Genomic DNA, 19125 nt, shown 5'->3' on the forward strand with positions numbered 1-19125 from the left:
CTCTATCGCGGACTACGAGGGAGATGAGGAGACGGCAGGCTTCCAGGAGGGGGTGTCCATGGAGGTTCTGGAGAGGAACCCCAATGGCTGGTGGTACTGCCAGATCCTGGATGGGGCAAAGCCCTTCAAAGGCTGGGTGCCCTCCAACTACCTGGAGAAAAAGAACTAAGTGAGGGCATGGGGCTCCTCTAGCCACGGTGTGCCACTGTCACTGCCCCTGTGCATGAGCAGGGAGATGAAGACCATAGAAAGGGAAAACGGGTGGGGGGGAGGCAACACAAAACCCTGCAGGATGTGCAGCTCAAAGACGCCCCTCAAGGCTGTGTCCCCCAGCTGGAAGGGCGGGCATGGTGGGGAAGTGGCAGGGGAGCCTCAGGCCTGAACCCCAGAGGAGAGAAAGCTGAGCCCCATGTCTGCCCCTTGGTGACTTCGCCGATGGACTAGACGCCAGGTGGGAAACCCCACTGTGCCTTGGCTGCAAATCTAGAAAAGAGGTAGGCGTCAGAGGCCTTCGTGCTCTGTCCCCTGCTCACTGAAACTGCTTAGCCCGGTTTCAGTGGCTGGCATTTTGCCACCAGAGGTAGCCCTCATATGGCCCCAATTTGTATCTTGTGCGTGGTGCCGGGTTTCCTGGGATTGCTGCCTTCCACCACAGGTGGGTGTTAGGAGACACTGCTGGCTCTGGAGCCTGGAAGAGTCCCACACGCACTCACCCTGTCCCTGGGCCTGGCTAGTGCCCGTGTCTGTTGGTTGAAGAAACAGCAGTTTCCTGGGTGCTGCTGAGGATCACCATTCTTAGCAGTTACCACCCCAGCCTTGAGAAGAGAACCCACCTTCCCGGGGCACCGTGGAGGACACGTTCAGCCCCAGAGCCTGCAGAGTGAGCGAAGCCATCGGGCCCTTCTCAATCTGCACAGACTTTATTTTGGATATTTCTGGTTGAGCGGTTCCTCCACCTGTTTTAGGAGAAGTTTCTTGATTTGCATATTTTGGGCCTTTGGCTTTAGTCTTATTTTTGCGGTCGTTTGATTAGTCTGTGGGAAAAGCCTGGGTAGTGGATGGGCTTTTCTTTTGTGCTCTTGCTGGCGGTGGGGGTGTTTTGTTTTTGTTTAACATCCCCCCGCCACCACCATCAAGCCAAAATAGTTCCACTGTGTGGGAGGAGGGAGCAAAGCGCTTGCCAGAGGGATTTGGGGCCAGGCAAGCCCCAGGTCCCAGACATGGCGAAGCAGGGAGATTGCTCTTCTGGTTCTTGCCCAACCTCTGGGGCAAGAACCCTTCCCAGGAGCGAGGAGGGTGTTGTTCAGGAGCCAGCTGTCTGGGGCAGGCACCTCCCGGCTGCAGGGCCACCGCCATCCTGAGTGTGTGCCGCCACCCTGGGCCGAGGGGAACCCGGCTGGGATACCACAGGTACCCAAAAAGATGGAGGATCCGCGTGCCAGGAGCCAACCTGGTCTTCCCAAGGGGCAGTGCCCCAGTGAAGAGAGAAACAAAAGAATAAAGTTGCCTGCAGGTCCCGTGTCAACTTTGGGTTGTGTTTTTCAATTGTTGACATTTTGGAGGTGGACACTCCGGAAGCTGAAGCGGCTTCCCCAAGGACTCCCCCTTTGCTGGGAGTGGATTTCCACACGTGCCTTGACTTCAGACAGATCAGGCTTCACAGCCACAGACTCAGCTGCCAGGACTCCTGGACTGAGGGTTAGTGTGTTCTACAGAGGAGGAAAGGCCCTCTCTCCATCCCACTCCCCACCCAGGCGCTGGGCCAGGGCCTCTGTCCTTCTGGACCCCACCGCCTCCCAGATCCCAGAGGCCTTGCCTTGTGGGCTCCCACAAGCCCCCTCCCTCAGCACACACCCATGCCTGGCAGCTAGCGCAACCTGCTCGCGTTCTTGGTCAAAGGGCTATGGGGAGATTGTTTTGTTTTGTCTGTGTTTGTTTAAAATTGAAATTAGTTATTTTCTTCTGCTGGACAGTGTTAAATAGAGCAGGATATCAAGTTAATCTGCTAGATTGCAGTACTAATGGTAGTGGTTTAGTGTCTTTATTAATATTATGTTGACTTTTTTGAACAATAATGATAAAGAAGTGGTTCATTATTTTTTGATTAATGCACTTTAATAAGGTGGAATGGAAAGAAACCCAGAAAGCAAAGTGCATTACTTAAAGATGCAGTATATACTTTTCTCATTTTTAAACAGCACATATTTATTAAAGGAAAAAAAAGTAATTTATGATTATTTAAAATAAAATTTACAAGTAGAGTGGCTGTTGGGTCAAAGGACCTTCCATGTAGCTGTCTTCCAGGGGGAGGGCCCCGGCGGCCTCACTCCTCAAATGTCTGCACTGAGCCAGTTCGATCGTGGGTGCACCAGCCAGGTCAGGAGGGGGTAGGACACGTCTGCCCGGCACAGAGCATCTCAGTCAGATGGACCACGGTGCCCCCCGGGGCCTCTGTTCCTAGTTTCTCCCCGTCTGCACTGCCCATCGGACTCTCCACCACCCATGAGGCCCACATGCTCCCAGCCCCTCGAGGACCTTCTCTCCTTGATCCCAGTGATCCAAGTAATGGCCATTAGGCAGGGGTATAAGGGACCTTGAAGGTCACTCCATCCCACCCGCTCCTGTAAACTGACGAGAGAAGTGCGGCACAGAGACAGGAGATGACTTGCCTGAAGCCGCACAGCTAGCTAATGGCAGCCCTCCCCCACTGCATTAGCCCTCGTGCTCCTTCCATGTGATAATTCGTGTGGTCATCGTGTTTACATTGTAACATCCAGCCCTGAGAATGCTGGCAGTTGCTCAGGCATCTGGGAAAAGTGGGGACGGCTGCCACCTGCTGGCAGCATGCAGATGCGGGTCGTGACCAGAGATTGCCAGGCCCCCAGTCTCGGCGCCTCGCCCCCTCAACCATCACCCCTAACTCACAGCACAGCACAAACCCTGCAAACCCAAAGAGACTTAATACTTGAAACAAGAAAGGCAGATGCCAGGCCCTGTGCCCCTGGACTCCTAGCCCTTCCCAGGGCTAAGGGGCCTTTCCCTAGAGCTGTTGAGCTGCTTTGTGAGGTCAGTGCTGCTGGCAGCAGGTGGAGGAGGGAGGGGGCCTGTGGCCCTGACCCATCTGGAAGAAAACCAGATTGGACTAAAGAAGGAAAAGAAAAATGAAATCTCAGTGGCATCCAAACCTAGTTTCCCATTAGTTGCAATTGAAAATGTGAAATGGCGTTGTATTGCTGTATACTGCAACTTTAATCATAATGAGCCCTTCCGAGGTCATTATTGAGGTTTATATAATGCCCGAAGATGCATCATTTGGTGCTTTGTTTTTCTTTCAGTTTAAAGACCTTTTTCTTTTTATTATGAGGGGAGAATGTCATCTGTCCCGTCTGATCCCTCTGTGTAACCGTGGGCCTGGCTGGGCTGCTGGCCCCTCCTCACCATCCCCCCTAGGCTGTGGGACCCTGGGGACAGTGAGAGGGAACCCCCCACCCCCACCCCCGGGGAGCAGGTGTGCATCTGCTTGGCAGGCTGGGGCCGCCCTCTGCCCTGCAGGCTTCAGCCCTGCCCAGACCCAGCCTGGCCAAAGGCTTCCTCCTTGATTCTCCATCTTGACGAAGGCATTATATAGAATCATTTAAATTTCTTTCAGATGTTAGAGCAGCATATTTTACTGGCATTTTATCCATTGCTTCCCTCAGCAAGGCATGTTACTACTTTTATCATCTAAGGAAAGAGACTAGGGAATTTCGGTCAAACATTATTTTCATATTACTAGTATTTGAAGAGTAGGCATAGAACTATTTCAGTTTAGACCTTGGTTTGGTAGTTTGTTTTGTTTTTAAGAAAAAATAGATCAAGTAACCCCTACTTTACCTGTTTTTGTATTTAATATATTATTTCCTTAAGGTTACTCACTTTCCCTTCTCCCCTCCAAATACTTTGCATTCTCAATTGAAAATGAAAACAAGCTGAGAGACAGGAAAAGTGCAATATTACCCAGAGGGAGGCGGGGCTCGCTGGGCACGCTGGAGGGAGACCCGGGCCCATCTGCCAGCGGAGGGAGGGAGGGGGGAGAGGCTGCTGGGAGGAATCGTAACTGGGGAGCAGATGGGGGGACTGGTGGGTTTTTATATCCTCCCAACCCCCGTCGTCTCTCCTCTTTCCCTAATAAGAACATAGGGGTTTCCACCAGAAGGTGACACTTCTTTTCTATTGGGTGTCGTCCACCCAGAAGAAAAGGATTCAGGGAAGTGGCGTGCAGCCTCTTGACCTCCTGCATCCCCAGCCCCGGAGCAGAGCGAGGACATCTAGAAAACATTTCTTGTTTTCATTTTAGTTGTTTTGCAGCCAGCTGCTCAGAAAGACCTAAAAATGACTCCCAGCAGCCCTCTCTCACCCCACTCTCCTGATGTTTGGGAGATGATCCTTCTGATGTATGTTTGTATCCTTCTAAAACTAAGTAACCTCAGTTCATTTGTGGGCAGGAACCCTAGACGTAACCAAATTCTTTTTTTGGGGGGTGTGGGGGGTGCCTTGAGCCCTCCATACCCAGCAAGTCACAGATTCCACAAGCCTGCAGCAGGGCCCGGTGCTGAGCTTGGGCCAATCATCTCAGTGTCTTCAGCCTGAGGAGTGAGCCCTGCTGCCTCCACCGACATCCCAGATAGTCCCTGGAGGGCCTTGGAGAAGAGTCTGAGGTGGCTGCTCAGATCTCTCGGTGCAGGTGGCATTTCCTACAACAGGTACCAGACCGAGGCCTCTCTCCTTGCCTTCCTAGAGAAAGCGGCAGGATGAGAAATCTCTGGGTCCAGGCCCTTGGAGCTTTGTCCCTTAGGGCTATGGGGACATCCTTGCTGGCTTGTCCCCTCCACCTCCAGTACTGTACACTTGCTGCTCCAGCCCTTCTATTTGGTGGATTTCTGTACAGATACGGATCTGTATCCCAAGAGTGGGACTGTGCCCGTGGGGGGTGGTCTCTCTCCTTGGAGTGTACACATCTATATATCCAGTCTTTGAGAATCTCGATGCAAAGCTCTCTGGAAAGAGAACCATCCACAGTGCTAAAGAATTAAGATTCCCTCACTTTTTTGAGGGCCGTGTTTTAGGAGTGTGTGTGCGTGTGAGTGTTGGTAATTTCCCACTTGAACTAAATAATACGGGGTTAGAGGGAAAAAATACCAGGCAAGCTGTCTCCATTGAACAAGTCCTTGGCATTGGGCAGGTCCCACGGGGCTTGCAGCTTCTGGCAGCAAGTGTGTGTGTGATTCACACACAATTCTGGCTGGAGAGTGCAATGTGTCTTTTGTTTTTTTGTTTTATGGGGGTTTTTTTTTGTAATTATTTTATTAAGAATTTAGTTGGAAACTTCACACTGGCATTAACAGATCTAGCAGAAGCAGCCTAAACCACCGTCCCTGGCTCCAAAATGAGTGCATGGAAAAAAGATGCCGTTGGGTGTGGCAGCGCTGTGGTCACACTGGGTGGCCCACCTGCAGCTGTGTTCTCCAGCAGGCTGCCTCCCACCAGTGCTGTGCGCCATTGGTGGGAGAAACCCCATATAATACAAGAGCTGCTGGCCCCTTGGTTCTGGTTTCCAAGGCTGGGTCAGGCTGGCCACGGCAAGAACTTGCTCCTGGTGAGCCCAGCAAGACGTGCCCCTGTAGATTCATGCACACCTTTATTCTGTAGCTGGCAGAGCCCAACCGTATACTTAGTAGGAATCCTACTGAACTTTTTGGCTAAATCATCTTCCCTATTTGGGGCAGTTTCATACCTCTGTGGTTGCCAAGTTCAATGATCAGAGCCAGTGAGAGGACAGGGCCAGGGTCTTAGAACTTCATTTCAAGAAAAACAACCTGGGTGCCCAGGCCAGAAGTTGGGCACATTGGCACTTAAAGACCCTGGGCTGGGTGGAGGGCTCTACCTTCCAAGACCCTTGGTCCCAACCTGCCTATAATCTCCACCCTCCCTCCCCCACCCCACACAATCCTGTCTTTTTAATCTTCAGTTTGCACTTACCTTGACAATCAGCCCTTCCCCCATCCCATTTAGTGGCCTTAGAAAATGGGGTCCCCTGCACTGAAAGTCCCTGCCTGGGTCCCACTTCCATCCTGGCTAATGGGCTGGATCTCACGAGGTGTGTGTGAGGAAGGAAGAGCTGTTTCAGAGCAAAAGGACTGACTGAGCACGTTGGAAGTGAGTGAGAGGCAAGTCCATGAGATGAATGTGTGCGTGTTTGGGTGGCTGGAGCTTACCGTCCCTTCACTGGGAAGGAGGCTTCTAGAAGAGGATGTCTTCTAGGCAGAACCGAGAAGGTATGAGAAGGCTTAAGAGAGGGTTTCAAGTTTTGAGTTTTGTCTTTATTAGGAAGAGGGAAGAAGTTGATTCTGAGTGTTGCAGGAAGGAAAAGAGAGCAGGTGGGGAGGGAATTTAGAGATCCAACACCCAGGGGTCCAGCCAGAGCAGGTTAGAAAAGCCCCTAAATTTGGCCATGTGAGAAGCTGGCCAGAGACTACTGCTCCTCATTGGGTAGCGGACCCACAAGCTGGACCCGGCAGGTTCTCACTGGCTGGTCACTAGTATACTTCGTGGGGAGCGCAGTCAGCAGCGACAGACCAGTCTTTCTCTGAGTTCAGAAGCCCTGGCTCCAGAACATAGACCCATCTCCCACATTCCCAGCTGCTTTTCCCCACCTCCCTTTGTCCAGTCCAGAGCCAGACACTCAAATTGAGTCAGAGACCCAGTGACCATGATGGGTCATGCAGCTGGGCCCCACCATCCTCAAACTGGAACCTCGGGGTCCAGACTCCAGCAGGCGGATCTGGGAGTGAGGCAACCTCATTTACTCTGCTGATACCAGTTATTCCCAAGGTTCATGATGCTTGTGGTTAATCAGTTTGCTGAGCCTGCCTCCCTGGGCTGGACTAGAAGACCAGGAGAAATGCCAGCTCATCCATGGGTATCCCCTTTCATTCTGTAGTGCCCTGTATGCACACACTGCTCTTAAGAGTTTCAGACAAAGAAGGGTAAACAGAGTCACCATTCCTGAATTTACAATTTGTCCTCTACAACAGGTTTTTGTAAAATCCCAGACACCGGATGGGAAATGGGTTTCACTGCCAGTTCCCAAAAGGTCTGCAGGAAGATGAGCTCCGGAGCGAGGCAGGTGTGAATGGCAGGTCCCTGACGCATGGGAAGGTGCTGCATGGTGGGATGTGAACTAGTGACTGTCACAGGCCCCAGGACTTTGGGGAATCCATGGTGTCCACTCAACCCCTCGCATCGCCTAGTGGGCTCCATGGGGTCAAAATGGACCCAGGAGGTCAGGAGGAGCCCTTCCGCAGGGTTGGTCCCTCTCCCTGCTCAGCAGGGAAACTGGAGACAAGGACATCAGATTCAGTGGGGATCGCTTGAGTGCTAAAAAATATTGCAGGATCAATGGTGGTGCTAAACTATCTCCATATTTCTAATATTTTTAATAGTGGAGTTTTTAAAATTGTTTTCCTCACCAAAATGCAGCATTCTTGGGAAAGGGACACAGGGCAGAAAATGCTCTGTCTTGGCATGCTTCTAGACTGTAAAATTTGAGTTGTTTTGTTTTGTATTTTGTTTATGTTTACATGCATCTTATATTTTCCTGAAAATGAAATAAAGTTTTTGGTCTTTTTAATTGAACAGAATCACTTCTTAATTCTTCCTGCTACCAGAAAATCTATCCAGCAGAACAGCAAATGCCCCATCATTCCAATGCAGTGCACTCGACCCTGGGGGTTCTCTGAGAGGACAGGGCTTTTGCTGGGGGTGGGAGGGAGGAAGGTGAGTTCCCCGCTGTTGATAGTGATCAAGCTCTTGCAAGCCCTTCCCCACCCTCAGGAGGAAGCCCTCTGGACAGTGGCCAAGGATTTGAGAGCTGCAGCCCTTGGGGCTGAGGGCCCATATCCAGCGGTCCTAACGGCCTCTCGCCTTGGACCCCTTGACCCTCACCTACTTTTGATGGATTCTAGCAAGCAGGGCTGTTCCGGTTTAGGCAGAGGATCCTTCTTGGAGAAAGGGTAGGCAGGCAACACCCCATGTGCCTATGAGGTCTGGCCCCATCAATGAGCAATTCCAACCCTGTGCCCAGACCTGAGGGCCGGGGGCTTGCGTTCTCCAGGCTCGGCTGCCTGCTGCTTCACCAGCCCAGCTTCTTGAGCCACCCAGAGCAGGTAACACGTCTAGAAATTTTCTCTAAAGGTCTCTGTCCAGGGCCCACTCTTCTTCCCAGCTGTGCCACCCGTTTAGTATAAGCAGGCACCCACCAGTGGGAATGCAGCTGAGCTCCCAGTCACAGAGAGGGTCTGAGCCTAAGGAGAGTGATGGGGAGGCCCTGATCCTGGGGAGCTGGGTATAGCTCCTGGTCACCTGGGTGGAGGACCTGCCATCCCCTCCTTGGCCACTAGGTGGCAGTGCCCGCCCCATAAAGGCTGCTGGCCAGGTTAGGGCATGGCTCAGCCTTCAGGTGAGCATCCTCAAGGACTTGGCTGCTCCTCCTCCCCAAACACCCACAGCCAGCGCCCCACAAATGTGGAGACCAGAAGCTACCTGAGGGGCAGTGGCATCTCCCTTTCAACTTGCAACAAGGCTCACCTGGCATTCGGGCCCCTCCTGTACCTGTCCAAGCCCCAGGTCCTGCTCCAGCCCATGCACCCCGGCAAGTCTTTCCTGACTGCTCAGCCCACTCAGAGGCCCCAGAGGCCCGCAGTGACCCACAGCCTCTGGTACCCAGGACCCCCAACCCTCCACCCCCACCCCCAGGTTCCCCCAAGGGCACAAACACTGGCCCTCCCTCCCCGCCTGTGCCGGTTTGAATGTATTGTGTCCCCCAAATCTTTGTAGTTTTGTGGGGCAGAAGTTTTGGTGCTGGTTGGATTTGCTTGGAATGTGCCCCACCCAGCTGTGGGTAATGATTCTGATGAGCTGTTCCCGTGGAGGCGTGGCCCCGCCTATTCAGGGTGGGCCTTGATCAGTGGAGCTATATAAATGAGCTGACTCGGGGGGAGGGAACTGAGTGCAGCTGGGAATGATGTTTTGAAGAGAAGCAAGCTTGCTAGAGAGGAACGTCCTGGGAGAAAGCCGTTTTGAGGCCGGAGCTTTGGAGCAGACGCCAGCTGCCTTCCCAGCTAACAGAGGTTTTCCGGACGCCATTGGCCATCCTCCGGTGAGGGTACCCGATTGCTGAGGTGTTACCTTGGACACTTTGTAGCCTTAAGACTGTAACTGTGTAGTGAAATAAACCCCCGTTTTATAAAAGCCTATCCATCTCTGGTGTTTTGCATTCTGCAGCATTAGCAAACTAGAACACCGCCCCTCCACAGCACAGCACAGCCCTCAGGCTGGTATGAAATCACCTTTATTCACAATCACAGCCACCCAAGTTCACAAAGCAGACAGTGGCCCCCACACCAATGGATAGTGGGACAGATGGCTAGTTCTCCCCAACTTTGAGGCCACACAGCCCCCTCACAATGCCCTTGAGACCTTTCTTTGCCTCTAGGAGGGGCCCCTGGCTGGATGGGGCCACTGCCCAGCCCCCACCTTCACCCTACTCCCAAAGAAAGGGCCTCCCAAGGTCAGTGGGGAATACACAGACCCACAGAACCATGATGTCCCCAAAGCCCACTGCAAGGCAGGCGCAGACGGAGGCCAGTCCAGTGTCCTGACCCCTACTGCTTTACCAAACACACCACGCCACGGCAGCCCTCCAAAGAACTCCCAAGAGGCACACAGAAAGTTTCCCATCCCCCCACAACCATTTTACAGAGGTGGAAGCTGAGACTGGGGGGCTGAGATCTGGCCAGGGCCACCCAACTACCCAGTGGGCAGGACTGGAATGCTGGTTCCTGGCCACCAGCCCCATGCACCCCAGCACAAGGAAAAGCAATCTCTCATGGGCATAAAAAAAGACATCCGAGGGGGCAAAGGGCCGGGGGCTTGGGGAGAAGACCAGGCTGGGGCTCTGAGAGCTGCCCCCACCCCTGCCAATCAGGACCAGGAGGGTGGGGCTGAGATGACTGTAACCTAGGAGAAGGGGGATGGGGGCACACCCTTACCCCAGGGTCGGAGGGTCCTTTCCTAAGCACAACCTGCCCCTACTGTGACAAGGCTCCCCCAGCCCTGTTCCCAGGCCCCAAGCAGGACTCCCCTCCCTCAGTCTTGCTGGAACTTCTCAAACCCTTACAGAGGGGGATCCCCCGGGCCCCCTGATCTATTTGAGCCAACCATGGTGACCCTGCTCCAGCCCAGGGAGGAAGGGAACTTTGTGAGTCTGGGTGATCCGCCAACCCCAGGGTACTAAGGGGCTCAGTCTGCCTCTCTGTAAAATGGACCCAATTCACCTGGCGGCCTCCCAATTTGGCCCCTTTTCCTGGAGTTTCAATTCATGGTTAGCAGGGCTGGCTGTGAGCTTCAGGGATAAAATCTAGGGGTGATTTTGAGTCATGATTTTCTCTGCTGCCCCGTTACCAGGCACCCCACATAACCGGGCAGCATTTCTAGGTGCCAGCAGGATGGGAACTCACTACCCCCACCCAAAAAAAAAAAAAAAAAAAAAAAAACTAATAAATAAATAAATTAAAATAAGAGGAAAAGCTTTTATACCAGGGAGGTGTCCCCCTCAACCCAGGCCCCTGCCCTCTCCCGGGGGTGCTACCGCCTTTCTGAGCATCAGCGCAGGCCCAGGACAACACTGAGATGTGGGAGGACAGGTCAGAGAGGGTCCTATTCTTAAGACACATGGACAGAAGACAGACCCTGCACCCCAGCCCACACCAAAGGGCTTCGCTGGGCAGCGGCTTCCAGAGAGATGACTGGGGCAGAAAGCCCATGGCCAGCAAAGGGCCCTCCCCATCTCAGCCAGGCCAGGGGCCTCCCGCAGGCCCATGCACCCACCCATCCCAGGAGGGTGGGGGAGATACGTGGCGTGGAGGCAGCCAGCGGCCTTCTTACCCTGCCCCACCACTCCCAGCTGCCAGGCCCAGGAGGCAGAGCAGGGAGGAAGGAGGCAGACATAGGTGAGAAAGCAGAAGAGACGCTCAGGAGCTGCCTGCCCAGGGCTTAGTCGAGCAGGCTGTGCAGTGCTTGAGGGCACTTGGCCAAAGGAGCAAAAGGAGCTGAAATTCAGTCCATACTCCACTGGCCAAGCCACACTCCACATTTTCTAAGTCTCAGAAAGGTGCTAATGGGCTACAGGGGTCTCCTAGGAATGTGCCCCAGGTGGGGAAGGACTAGGACAGGCTGAGACCCCCAGTTAGCCCCTCAGCATGTGGGGTAGAGCTGAGAGCCGAGCAATGTGCTTCTGTCCCCCACCTCCCTACCTGATACCTGCTGTCTCCCCAAACTGTCAGGGGCCTCTGTTTCCCATGTTTAATGGAGAAGGGAGAAAAGTTTCCAAAACGAAGAAGAGATGGGGCCCTGCTGGCCTGCCCATCGGCTGGAGCTGGCAGAGGTCTGAGGAGTGGGCTGGGGGGCGCTGCAGTGGCTAGGAACTGCGGTAGGTCTTGATGATGTCCTTGATGGGGCGGCGGCAGATGGGGCAGCAGGCGTGCAGAGCCTTCTTGAGGCGCAGGCCGCAGGCGTAGCAGAGGCACATGTGGCCACACGTGTAGATGACCGTGTCCACCGCGTGCTCGTAGCAAATGGTGCACTCATCACTCCACTGGCCCGGGGGGCCCGGGGCCAGGGGCGACTCGGGCAGGCTCACTGGTGAGTTGGGGGCCGTGCCTGGGGGAGACAAGGCACCAATCAGGGCACGGCCTGGCCCAAGGTTCCCAGGACGAGCCTCCTGTTCTCCCAGAACATCTATGTTTATCAGAGTTTCCCTATTTACCCCGACCACCCAACCTCCTGGGCAAGCGAGGGAAGAGGAGGCACTCAGTACTCTGGACAGCCCCCTTCTGGCCCACTCGTGCCCAGCCCAGGGGCGAGGGTGGTCTGAGGCAGTGGGAGGAAAAAAGTAGAAGGAAGGATGGAAGAAGAAAGGGAGCCCAAAATACTCTAAGGCAAGCCCCTCCTGAGCTACCCTTGGGCACTCCCTGTGTGCCAAGAAAGCCCCTTGGAGAAAGCTGCCCTGCTGGGGTGACAGGATGGGTTCACCCAGAAACCACCACCCAAGTGCTCACTGAGCCCAGCTCTGGCTGCTCGGCAGTCCCGGCCCAGACACAGGCTGCAGCCCTGCCTCAGCCATGGGGTCTTGGGATGGAAGGTCTGACACTATCACCTGGAACTGGGCAAGGCCAGCATACTCACCACCAGCAGAGCTACCCAGAGGTCCAGAGCTGCACGTGCTGAGCAGGGGGTCGGACAGGTGGCTGCCCAGGGTGCTGGGCGAGGTTGGCGTCGAGGCAGGGGAGCAGGGCAGTGACGGGATGCCCCGCTCCGCCAGGATGGTGGAGCCTGTGAAAGGACAAAGAGGGAGGGACACACTAGGCACTTGGAGACCTACTCCCCTCACAGCGGGTTACCGGGACAGAAAAGGGTGGCACAGCCCAGCCAGGCTCAGGGCAGGATTTCACAGGCTGGCTCCAAGCCCTGCCCACCCCCACTTTCTGTTCCCACCTACAAATTGAAGGGCCACATCCTGCTCTGGTCTAACTATATCAGCAGTCACCAAACTAGCCCCTGGCCTAGAATCCACCTCCGCTCCTCCCTGTGCCAGAGCAGAAGCCATGTCCCCCAGCCTAGCACAGCCCACCATGCCTTAGCCGCCTCCTTCAGTTCGGAGCCCACCGTCGCCATGTATCACCCACCTTCTCTGCATTGGCACCTTTGAAATGGACTTCACCATCTCCCACACTTGTTCTGGTCCTACATTCTTTCCCTCCTTCCTTCTCTCACTTCTTCTACCTTTCTCTTTCCTTCCTTCAACAAATCCTTACTGAGGGTCTACAGGTCCCCAGCCCTGCGTCCCTAAAGCTGAGAATGAGACTGACGGAGCCCTTGCCCTCAAAGAGCCAACTGCCCAGGAGGTTCCTGGGGCTGACCCCAAAGCCCATCCTCCAGGCAGCCCCAACTTCCCCCAAACCAAATTACTCTTTCTAGCATTGACCAGCCACCCCATATACCCAGGAGTCCAGGTTTCTCCAGTTAAACCCCAAGCTTCCTCAGAGCAGGAACTCTTATTCACTATGACTCTCCCACATGACCTAACATAACGCCCTGCACATGAGATTTTTTATTAGTTATTAATAAATTTTATTAGTTATTAATAAAATTAGTTTAGATTTTTTATTAGTTATTAATTCTAATTCATTTAATAGTCTCGTTAGTCTTAAGAGTTTTCAAATAGATTGTCATCGAGTTTCTCTTATTAGAGTTGATATCCTTCAAGTTGATTATCAACCGCTCTTTTCAGAAATCCCTGCCTCCCATCTACTTTTCTTGCCTTGTTGCACTGGCAAAGGAATCCCTATGACATTTCTGTCTTGAACAAGAATGTTTCTAGTGCTTCACCATTAAGAACTGGCTGTTCACCCCAACTGGCTGCTTTGGTGATTGATGTAAAGTAAGGCAACGGCCTTCATTCTTAGTTCACTCAGGCCTTCTGCAAAGCAAAGCGCTCCCCTATTAGGTGACTAATACCCCTCAGACATTGCCACTGCTTTGTTTTCCATTGGAGTTGGTCAGGAGCCCCTAATACCATTTACTGGTTGAGATGCCAATTCTCCAAACAGCTCAGGAGCACTCTGCTTTACACATATTTGAATGCTGGGTGGTCATTATTCTTTAACACCTACCTTGGCCATTTACTTCTTGGGATAGTTAAGTCCTCGTTTTTGTTTGTTTCTTAAGCCTCCCCTTTGCTCCAGTCTGGTTAAGCCTTTTTGGGCTGCAAAGGTTTCCTGGAATGGCAACAGATCCCCACTGGAAAGCCACTTAGCTATTATTAGATGGTGCTGAGGCAAGCAACTACCTGGCCCTTACGCGATCCCTTCCTCTGAGAAGAATCTCCCGGTGGCTGCAGCCAGATAGCTTTTTTTTAAGACCAAAAGGTAAAAACATGGAACGCTTCCCGAATTTGTGTGTCATCCTTGCACAGGGGCGTTGCTAATCTTCTCTGTATCATTCCAATTTTAGTATACGTGCTGCCGGACAGTTTTTTTTTTTGTACCCCGGCCCAATTTCTTCTTATTCCATCCTGAATTTTCACCCCAATCCAAGTCATCTTCTGTCCTTCCTGACTTCTTTTCACCCAGCCTTTTTTTCATTCCTTCCTGATTTATTTCCCCTTAATCATAACTTCTTGGCATCCCTGCCTCATTTTTTTTCATTCCTTTATTTTCACTCCATCTTCATTTGTTCTCCTCTTTCCAAAATAAGATGTCATTGGTTTCTCACCCACTTTCATACTCACCAACATTTTCATAGACACAAATACACATGCATTGTTACTCTCGTGGCTACAAACAGAATGCCAATCTCAAAGTAACTCATTCATTCCCTCTCTCTCTCTCTCTCTCTCTCTCACACACACACACACACACACACACACACACACACACGCATACTATCTCCTCTATTAAGCCTCCCGGGGCTGAGATCCAGGGGTCTCCAAACCAGGCTAAGTAAACCAGTTAAAAAAAAAAAAAAAAAAATGTATGTGCCCAGGACCCTGCCCTCATCTACAGAATGGGAATCTCTGGAAGTGGGATCCAGGAATTTGCATTTTAATAGGTTCTCCAGGGGAATCTAAAGCAGAGAGCCCAGCGTGGGTGAGCAGGCCAGCACGTGGAAAGCACGAATACCTGCTCACTGCGGGGAAACAGAGGTCCATGGTAAAGAAACCCCGCCCTGTTTTCAATCAGTGTTTCCCAAAATTCTGTTAACATCCCGCCCTCTTTTTCCGCCCTCTTTTTCCCTTCTCGGGACAGACCCGCTAGGAAAAGAATGATGTTGGGCCCCGAGGAGAGCAGGGGAGGCGCGAACCTCGCGCTGTGGGGCCCCCGGCCTCGGCCCCGGCCCGCAGGCCACTCACCGAGGATGCGGATCTGCGTGACGGCCCCGTGCAGGCTGAAGAGCATCCAGAGCGGCTGCGAGACGTCCACGCACAGCTGCATGCCCGCGGCGGAGCCGTTGTGGCTGAGGTGCAGCTCGCCGTCGGCGGTGACCACCAGGCCCAGGATGTCGCCGCTGTGCAGGGGCCCCGGCACGCGGCACACGGCCCAGAACTCCTTGCGGTCCACCAGGGCCTCGGGGCTGAAGGGCAGGTCGGCGGGCCGCAGCGTGCCGGGGTCGCACGTGGTGACGCCGAAGGAGAGCGCGCCGGGCCGCGCGCCGCCCGAGCGGGTGACCTTAACGAAGATGGTCTCGCCCACGCGCACGGGGCGGCTGGTGAAGACGAGCGCGCGCTCGTCGCGCCCGTGCTCCAGGCGCGCCACCGTCTGCTCGTCCAGGATGCGGACGTGCGCCCCGGCGCGCAGCGCGTGGAAGCGCAGGTCGCCGTCGAGCTGCGGGGGCAGTGCACGGCTGTGCTGCGAGTTGAGCGAGTTCTGCGGAATGGGGCAGCCGGCGGCCGGCGCGCCCTCGTCGCCGTCGGCCCCCGGCACGTTGAGGTCGCACAGGCTCACTGAGAGGCGCGCCTCGTCCGCCTCGCGCCGCAGCGACGGCCGCCGCAGCGCGGTGAAGGAGCGCGGCCGCAGGCAGTCCGGGAGCACCAGCTCGCTGTCTGCGGGCCGGGCGCAGCGGGGCGCCGGCGAGGGGAGGGGAGAGACAGAGCGACAGTCAGGCTGGAGGACCCTAGCGGGCTGCTGGCGGGGAGGGGCGTGGGGGCACTGGTTTGGGGATATCCCGGGACCCTGCGTTCTTCCTCTTACTATTTTTAAAAGTAAGCATCAAGATGCCGAATTTTTAATGGTATAGAAAATGCTTATAACATTAACGGGAAAAGGCAGGATACAAAGGTGTGCAGGACATTTAACTACTTAAGCAAAGAAAAGACACTAAAATTTAAAACATAATTGCTTCTAAATGGTAAGCTTATGAGCGCTTTCTTTGTACTACTTTTTATAGTTTTTGTTTTTTTTTTAACCACTGGGGTCCTCCTCCTTTATTCCCAGCATCTAGAACAGTGTCAAGCTCTTAGCAGACACTCAGGAAATACTGAATGAATGGATTGATGACATCCAAACACTCTGGGAGGCCAGAGAGAAACACCCCCTCCAACCCTTCTTTGCATAAATTCTCTCATCTAATCCTAAGAATTACCTTTGGAGATTATTGTCACATGAGGAGGTTGAGGCTGAGAGAGGTTAAGTAAATTTATCCAAGACTTTCAGAAGTGACTTAGCTTTTTAATCATACAAATAATATAGACTGGTAGAAAATACATCTCAGCAAAAAGAAAAAAAAAATCCCCTTTCAGCCTAACACCCAGAAAAAAATCACTTACTATTTGCATATATGATTACCCAGATTTTTTTAAAAAATAAAAATGTACTTTAAGTACATTTTTATACAAAATCATAGTTTTTTACTTTTTATGGCTAATGAATGTCTTTTAAAATGTGAAGATAACTTTGACCTTTCTCACCAGAGAAATGCAGATTTTCTCCAAATTCTGTGGATAGTTTCAGGGCATTCCTGAACCACATGAAGCCCCCGTGCCTGGGCTAAGAATCCTGCCGTACAGCTTTTCTTTTTCATAACTAGCTTTTCCCACTTACTACCTCCTGACCACCTTTCCCCACCAATAACCCTGTTTCCAACACTATATATTTTAATGGCTGTGTTATGTCCTGCCATAATTTATAATGAGCAATCACCGTGTGCCATGTATTAGCCCTGCGTTTCAGCCTTAAAGCAGTCCGTGAAAGTGTTCCCATTTTACAGATAAAGCTCAGAGAAAGTATGTGAGAGCCACCAAGTGGCAGATCCAGAATTGAAGCAAGGTCCATCCAACTCCCAATGCCACATTCTTAACTTCCGGGTACTCCTTGTTTATTGAACTCTTCTGCAGGAGTCAAAGTCTCCACATTTCACTGGTGCCACCTTAAGCCGCGCACTTGACCAATCGCTCCAAGGGAGAAGCTGTGTCGTCATCCGCCCTCCCCCCACCCCCACCAGCGCCAAACTACCCCTTGCTTTCTCTCCAGGAACTTGGTAAAGGGGGTGGTGGGCTTGAGTATGACAGAGAACTTGGGAGGCTGGGCTGGTAGGGACAGCAGAGCCCAGACTTCAGCTTCAGCCGAATTTAGAGACCGTCTCTAAAGCCTCCCTGGTTTTGTGCCTCACCCCTTCTCCACTCCTTCCAGAAACTGTGCGGTAAGGGCTGAGCCCTCCCACCAAGCAGCCAGTAACTCAAAGCCTCTGGGGACATGGTTGGTTGGGGTTTCCCAGCATCAAGCTTGGCGGGGAAGAGGGAGCCGACTGGAAAATGCGATTATTCCAGGGAATTGACTCGATGACAGCAATGGTACAGAGAGGCTGGGGGGCTGTGGAGAAGCGAGGAGGGCCTGTGTGGGAGGGGCGGGCGTGAGGGACAACAGTGGGGAGCTGAAAGGACCTGTGGGCTGACCTGGAACCAGGCAACAGCTCTTGCTCCCCTCCTTGGATAATCCAGAGGGACGGGACCCTGCGATTGCGGGCCCGGGGGTGGGGGGAGGGGGCGGGGGAACAGCAGGAGCAGGACACCGAGGGAAAACGAGCTCAGAGACGCCTGGCCAAACATGCCCGGGGCCTGAAGGAACAAGGCTGTCTCGGGGTGACTCACACAGACAAGCGCCCCCACACTCCCCTCACCACCCCCCTCAGACTTGGGCAGACCCTCAGAACAGTGCTCTGTGGGGCTGGGTGTGAGCTATCCTGATCTCTGCCCCTTCTGGAGTCTTCTGTTTGAAGACCACCACTGGCAGGTGCCAACTACCTCAGAGGCAGCTGTTCCACTGTGGGCTAATCGGTCTTTAGGCAACTGTTTCCTTCTAGCAAACTGAAATCAACCTCCCTGTATTTACACCTTCTACTTCTGAGGCTGCCTCTGCCACATACTGGAGATGACTTTCCTCATGGAATCCTCAGACCCCCCTGTGCACCTTCTACCTCCTAGACAATGAACAGAACCAGACTCAGGACTGCGGGTGGGCCCTGGCCAGCCCCAGGGGACAGTACAGCCATCGACTCCCCTGATATGGACACGATGCTTCTAATAATGCGACCTAAGGGGATTTGGGCTTGTTTTAGTTACCAAAGCCCATATACTGGCAGGCAGGATAAGAGCACAGTTAGGTGCAAGGACTTTGAAGTCGTCAGCCTGGGTCCAATTCCTGCTTCGGCCATTTCCTGTCTGTATGACATTGGACAACTAGCTAACCTCTCTGGGCCTCTCTTCTTCAGCAGTGAAATCAGCATTTATTGATTTATACAACATCTGTATTCTAATCCTCCCCTCAGAAGGGATGCTGTGAAGAGTACATGGAATAAAGTACATGGCACCTAGCCGAGTTCCTGGCACAGCATAATCACCAGAATTAACACAAGCACCATCATCGTCATTTAGAAGCTTCATAGTTCAGAAGACAGTGCAGGGCTGTGGGGTGATACAGACCTGGGCTTAAATCTCCTGTCCAGCACTTGGCTGGGTGGCCTCTGGGCAAGCAAACATCCCTGTCAGTCTCAGAGCCCTCCCCGGAGGGCAGGGGTGATCCCACCCGCCTTGCACCATTACTATAGGCCTCCGAGATAAGAGTGGGGAGCACCTGGCGCCTAGAAGCTCCTTGATAAATTCACGTATTGGTATTTGCTTGGGTTGAGCTTGTCAACCAAAGTTGGGTCCGCCTGTACTCAGGCAATTTGACTTTTTGAACCTTAAGGTACAACCTTTTTACATCGGTCATGATGGGCACCCCAGAAATATTCATTGACTCAAATCACAATTAAAGACCAAGTCAGAAAAGCTAGAAAGTGGAAATCAGAGCAGAAAGAAGAGAAGGAAGGAGAAATGATGGGGAGAAGGGAGGAAGGAGGCGGGGGAAGAAAAGCGACCCTGTTGGCCTTGAAGTAATGCTGGAGTTGGGAGGGACAGGCAATGCCTGGACACAGCTAAAATTGGAATCCCTGGGGCCAGTGCCTGGCCTAAGTATGTCTTCTCTCCTATCCACT

The 19125-nt window shown here is 53.1% G+C and overlaps 2 protein-coding genes and 1 pseudogene across 4 annotated transcripts in view; 1 reads left to right on the forward strand and 2 right to left on the reverse strand.

The window, feature by feature from the left end:
- Positions 1-1525, forward strand: part of SH3PXD2A (SH3 and PX domains 2A) — a 246976-nt gene extending 245451 nt beyond the window's left edge. Inside the window, 1 exon segment of the mRNA XM_037804143.1 lies at positions 1-1525. Within this exon segment, the coding sequence (XP_037660071.1) occupies positions 1-169 (169 nt within the window). The 3' untranslated portion in view covers positions 170-1525.
- Positions 1526-9372: 7847 nt separating this feature from the next.
- NEURL1 (neuralized E3 ubiquitin protein ligase 1) overlaps positions 9373-19125 on the reverse strand; it is a 100055-nt gene continuing 90302 nt past the window's right edge. For all 3 annotated transcript variants that reach the window (XM_037804832.1, XM_037804834.1, XM_037804833.1), the window contains exons 4-6: positions 15008-15697; positions 12283-12429; positions 9373-11757 (exon numbers count right to left, since the gene is read on the reverse strand). In XM_037804832.1, coding sequence (XP_037660760.1) covers positions 11516-11757; positions 12283-12429; positions 15008-15697 — 1079 coding nt within the window. In that variant the 3' untranslated portion in view covers positions 9373-11515. The remainder of the gene's footprint in view (positions 11758-12282; positions 12430-15007; positions 15698-19125) is intronic.
- On the reverse strand, positions 14027-14126 carry LOC119511029 (annotated as a pseudogene).

Source organism: Choloepus didactylus, chromosome 15 (assembly GCF_015220235.1).
Source record: "Choloepus didactylus isolate mChoDid1 chromosome 15, mChoDid1.pri, whole genome shotgun sequence".
NCBI lineage: Eukaryota > Metazoa > Chordata > Mammalia > Pilosa > Megalonychidae > Choloepus > Choloepus didactylus.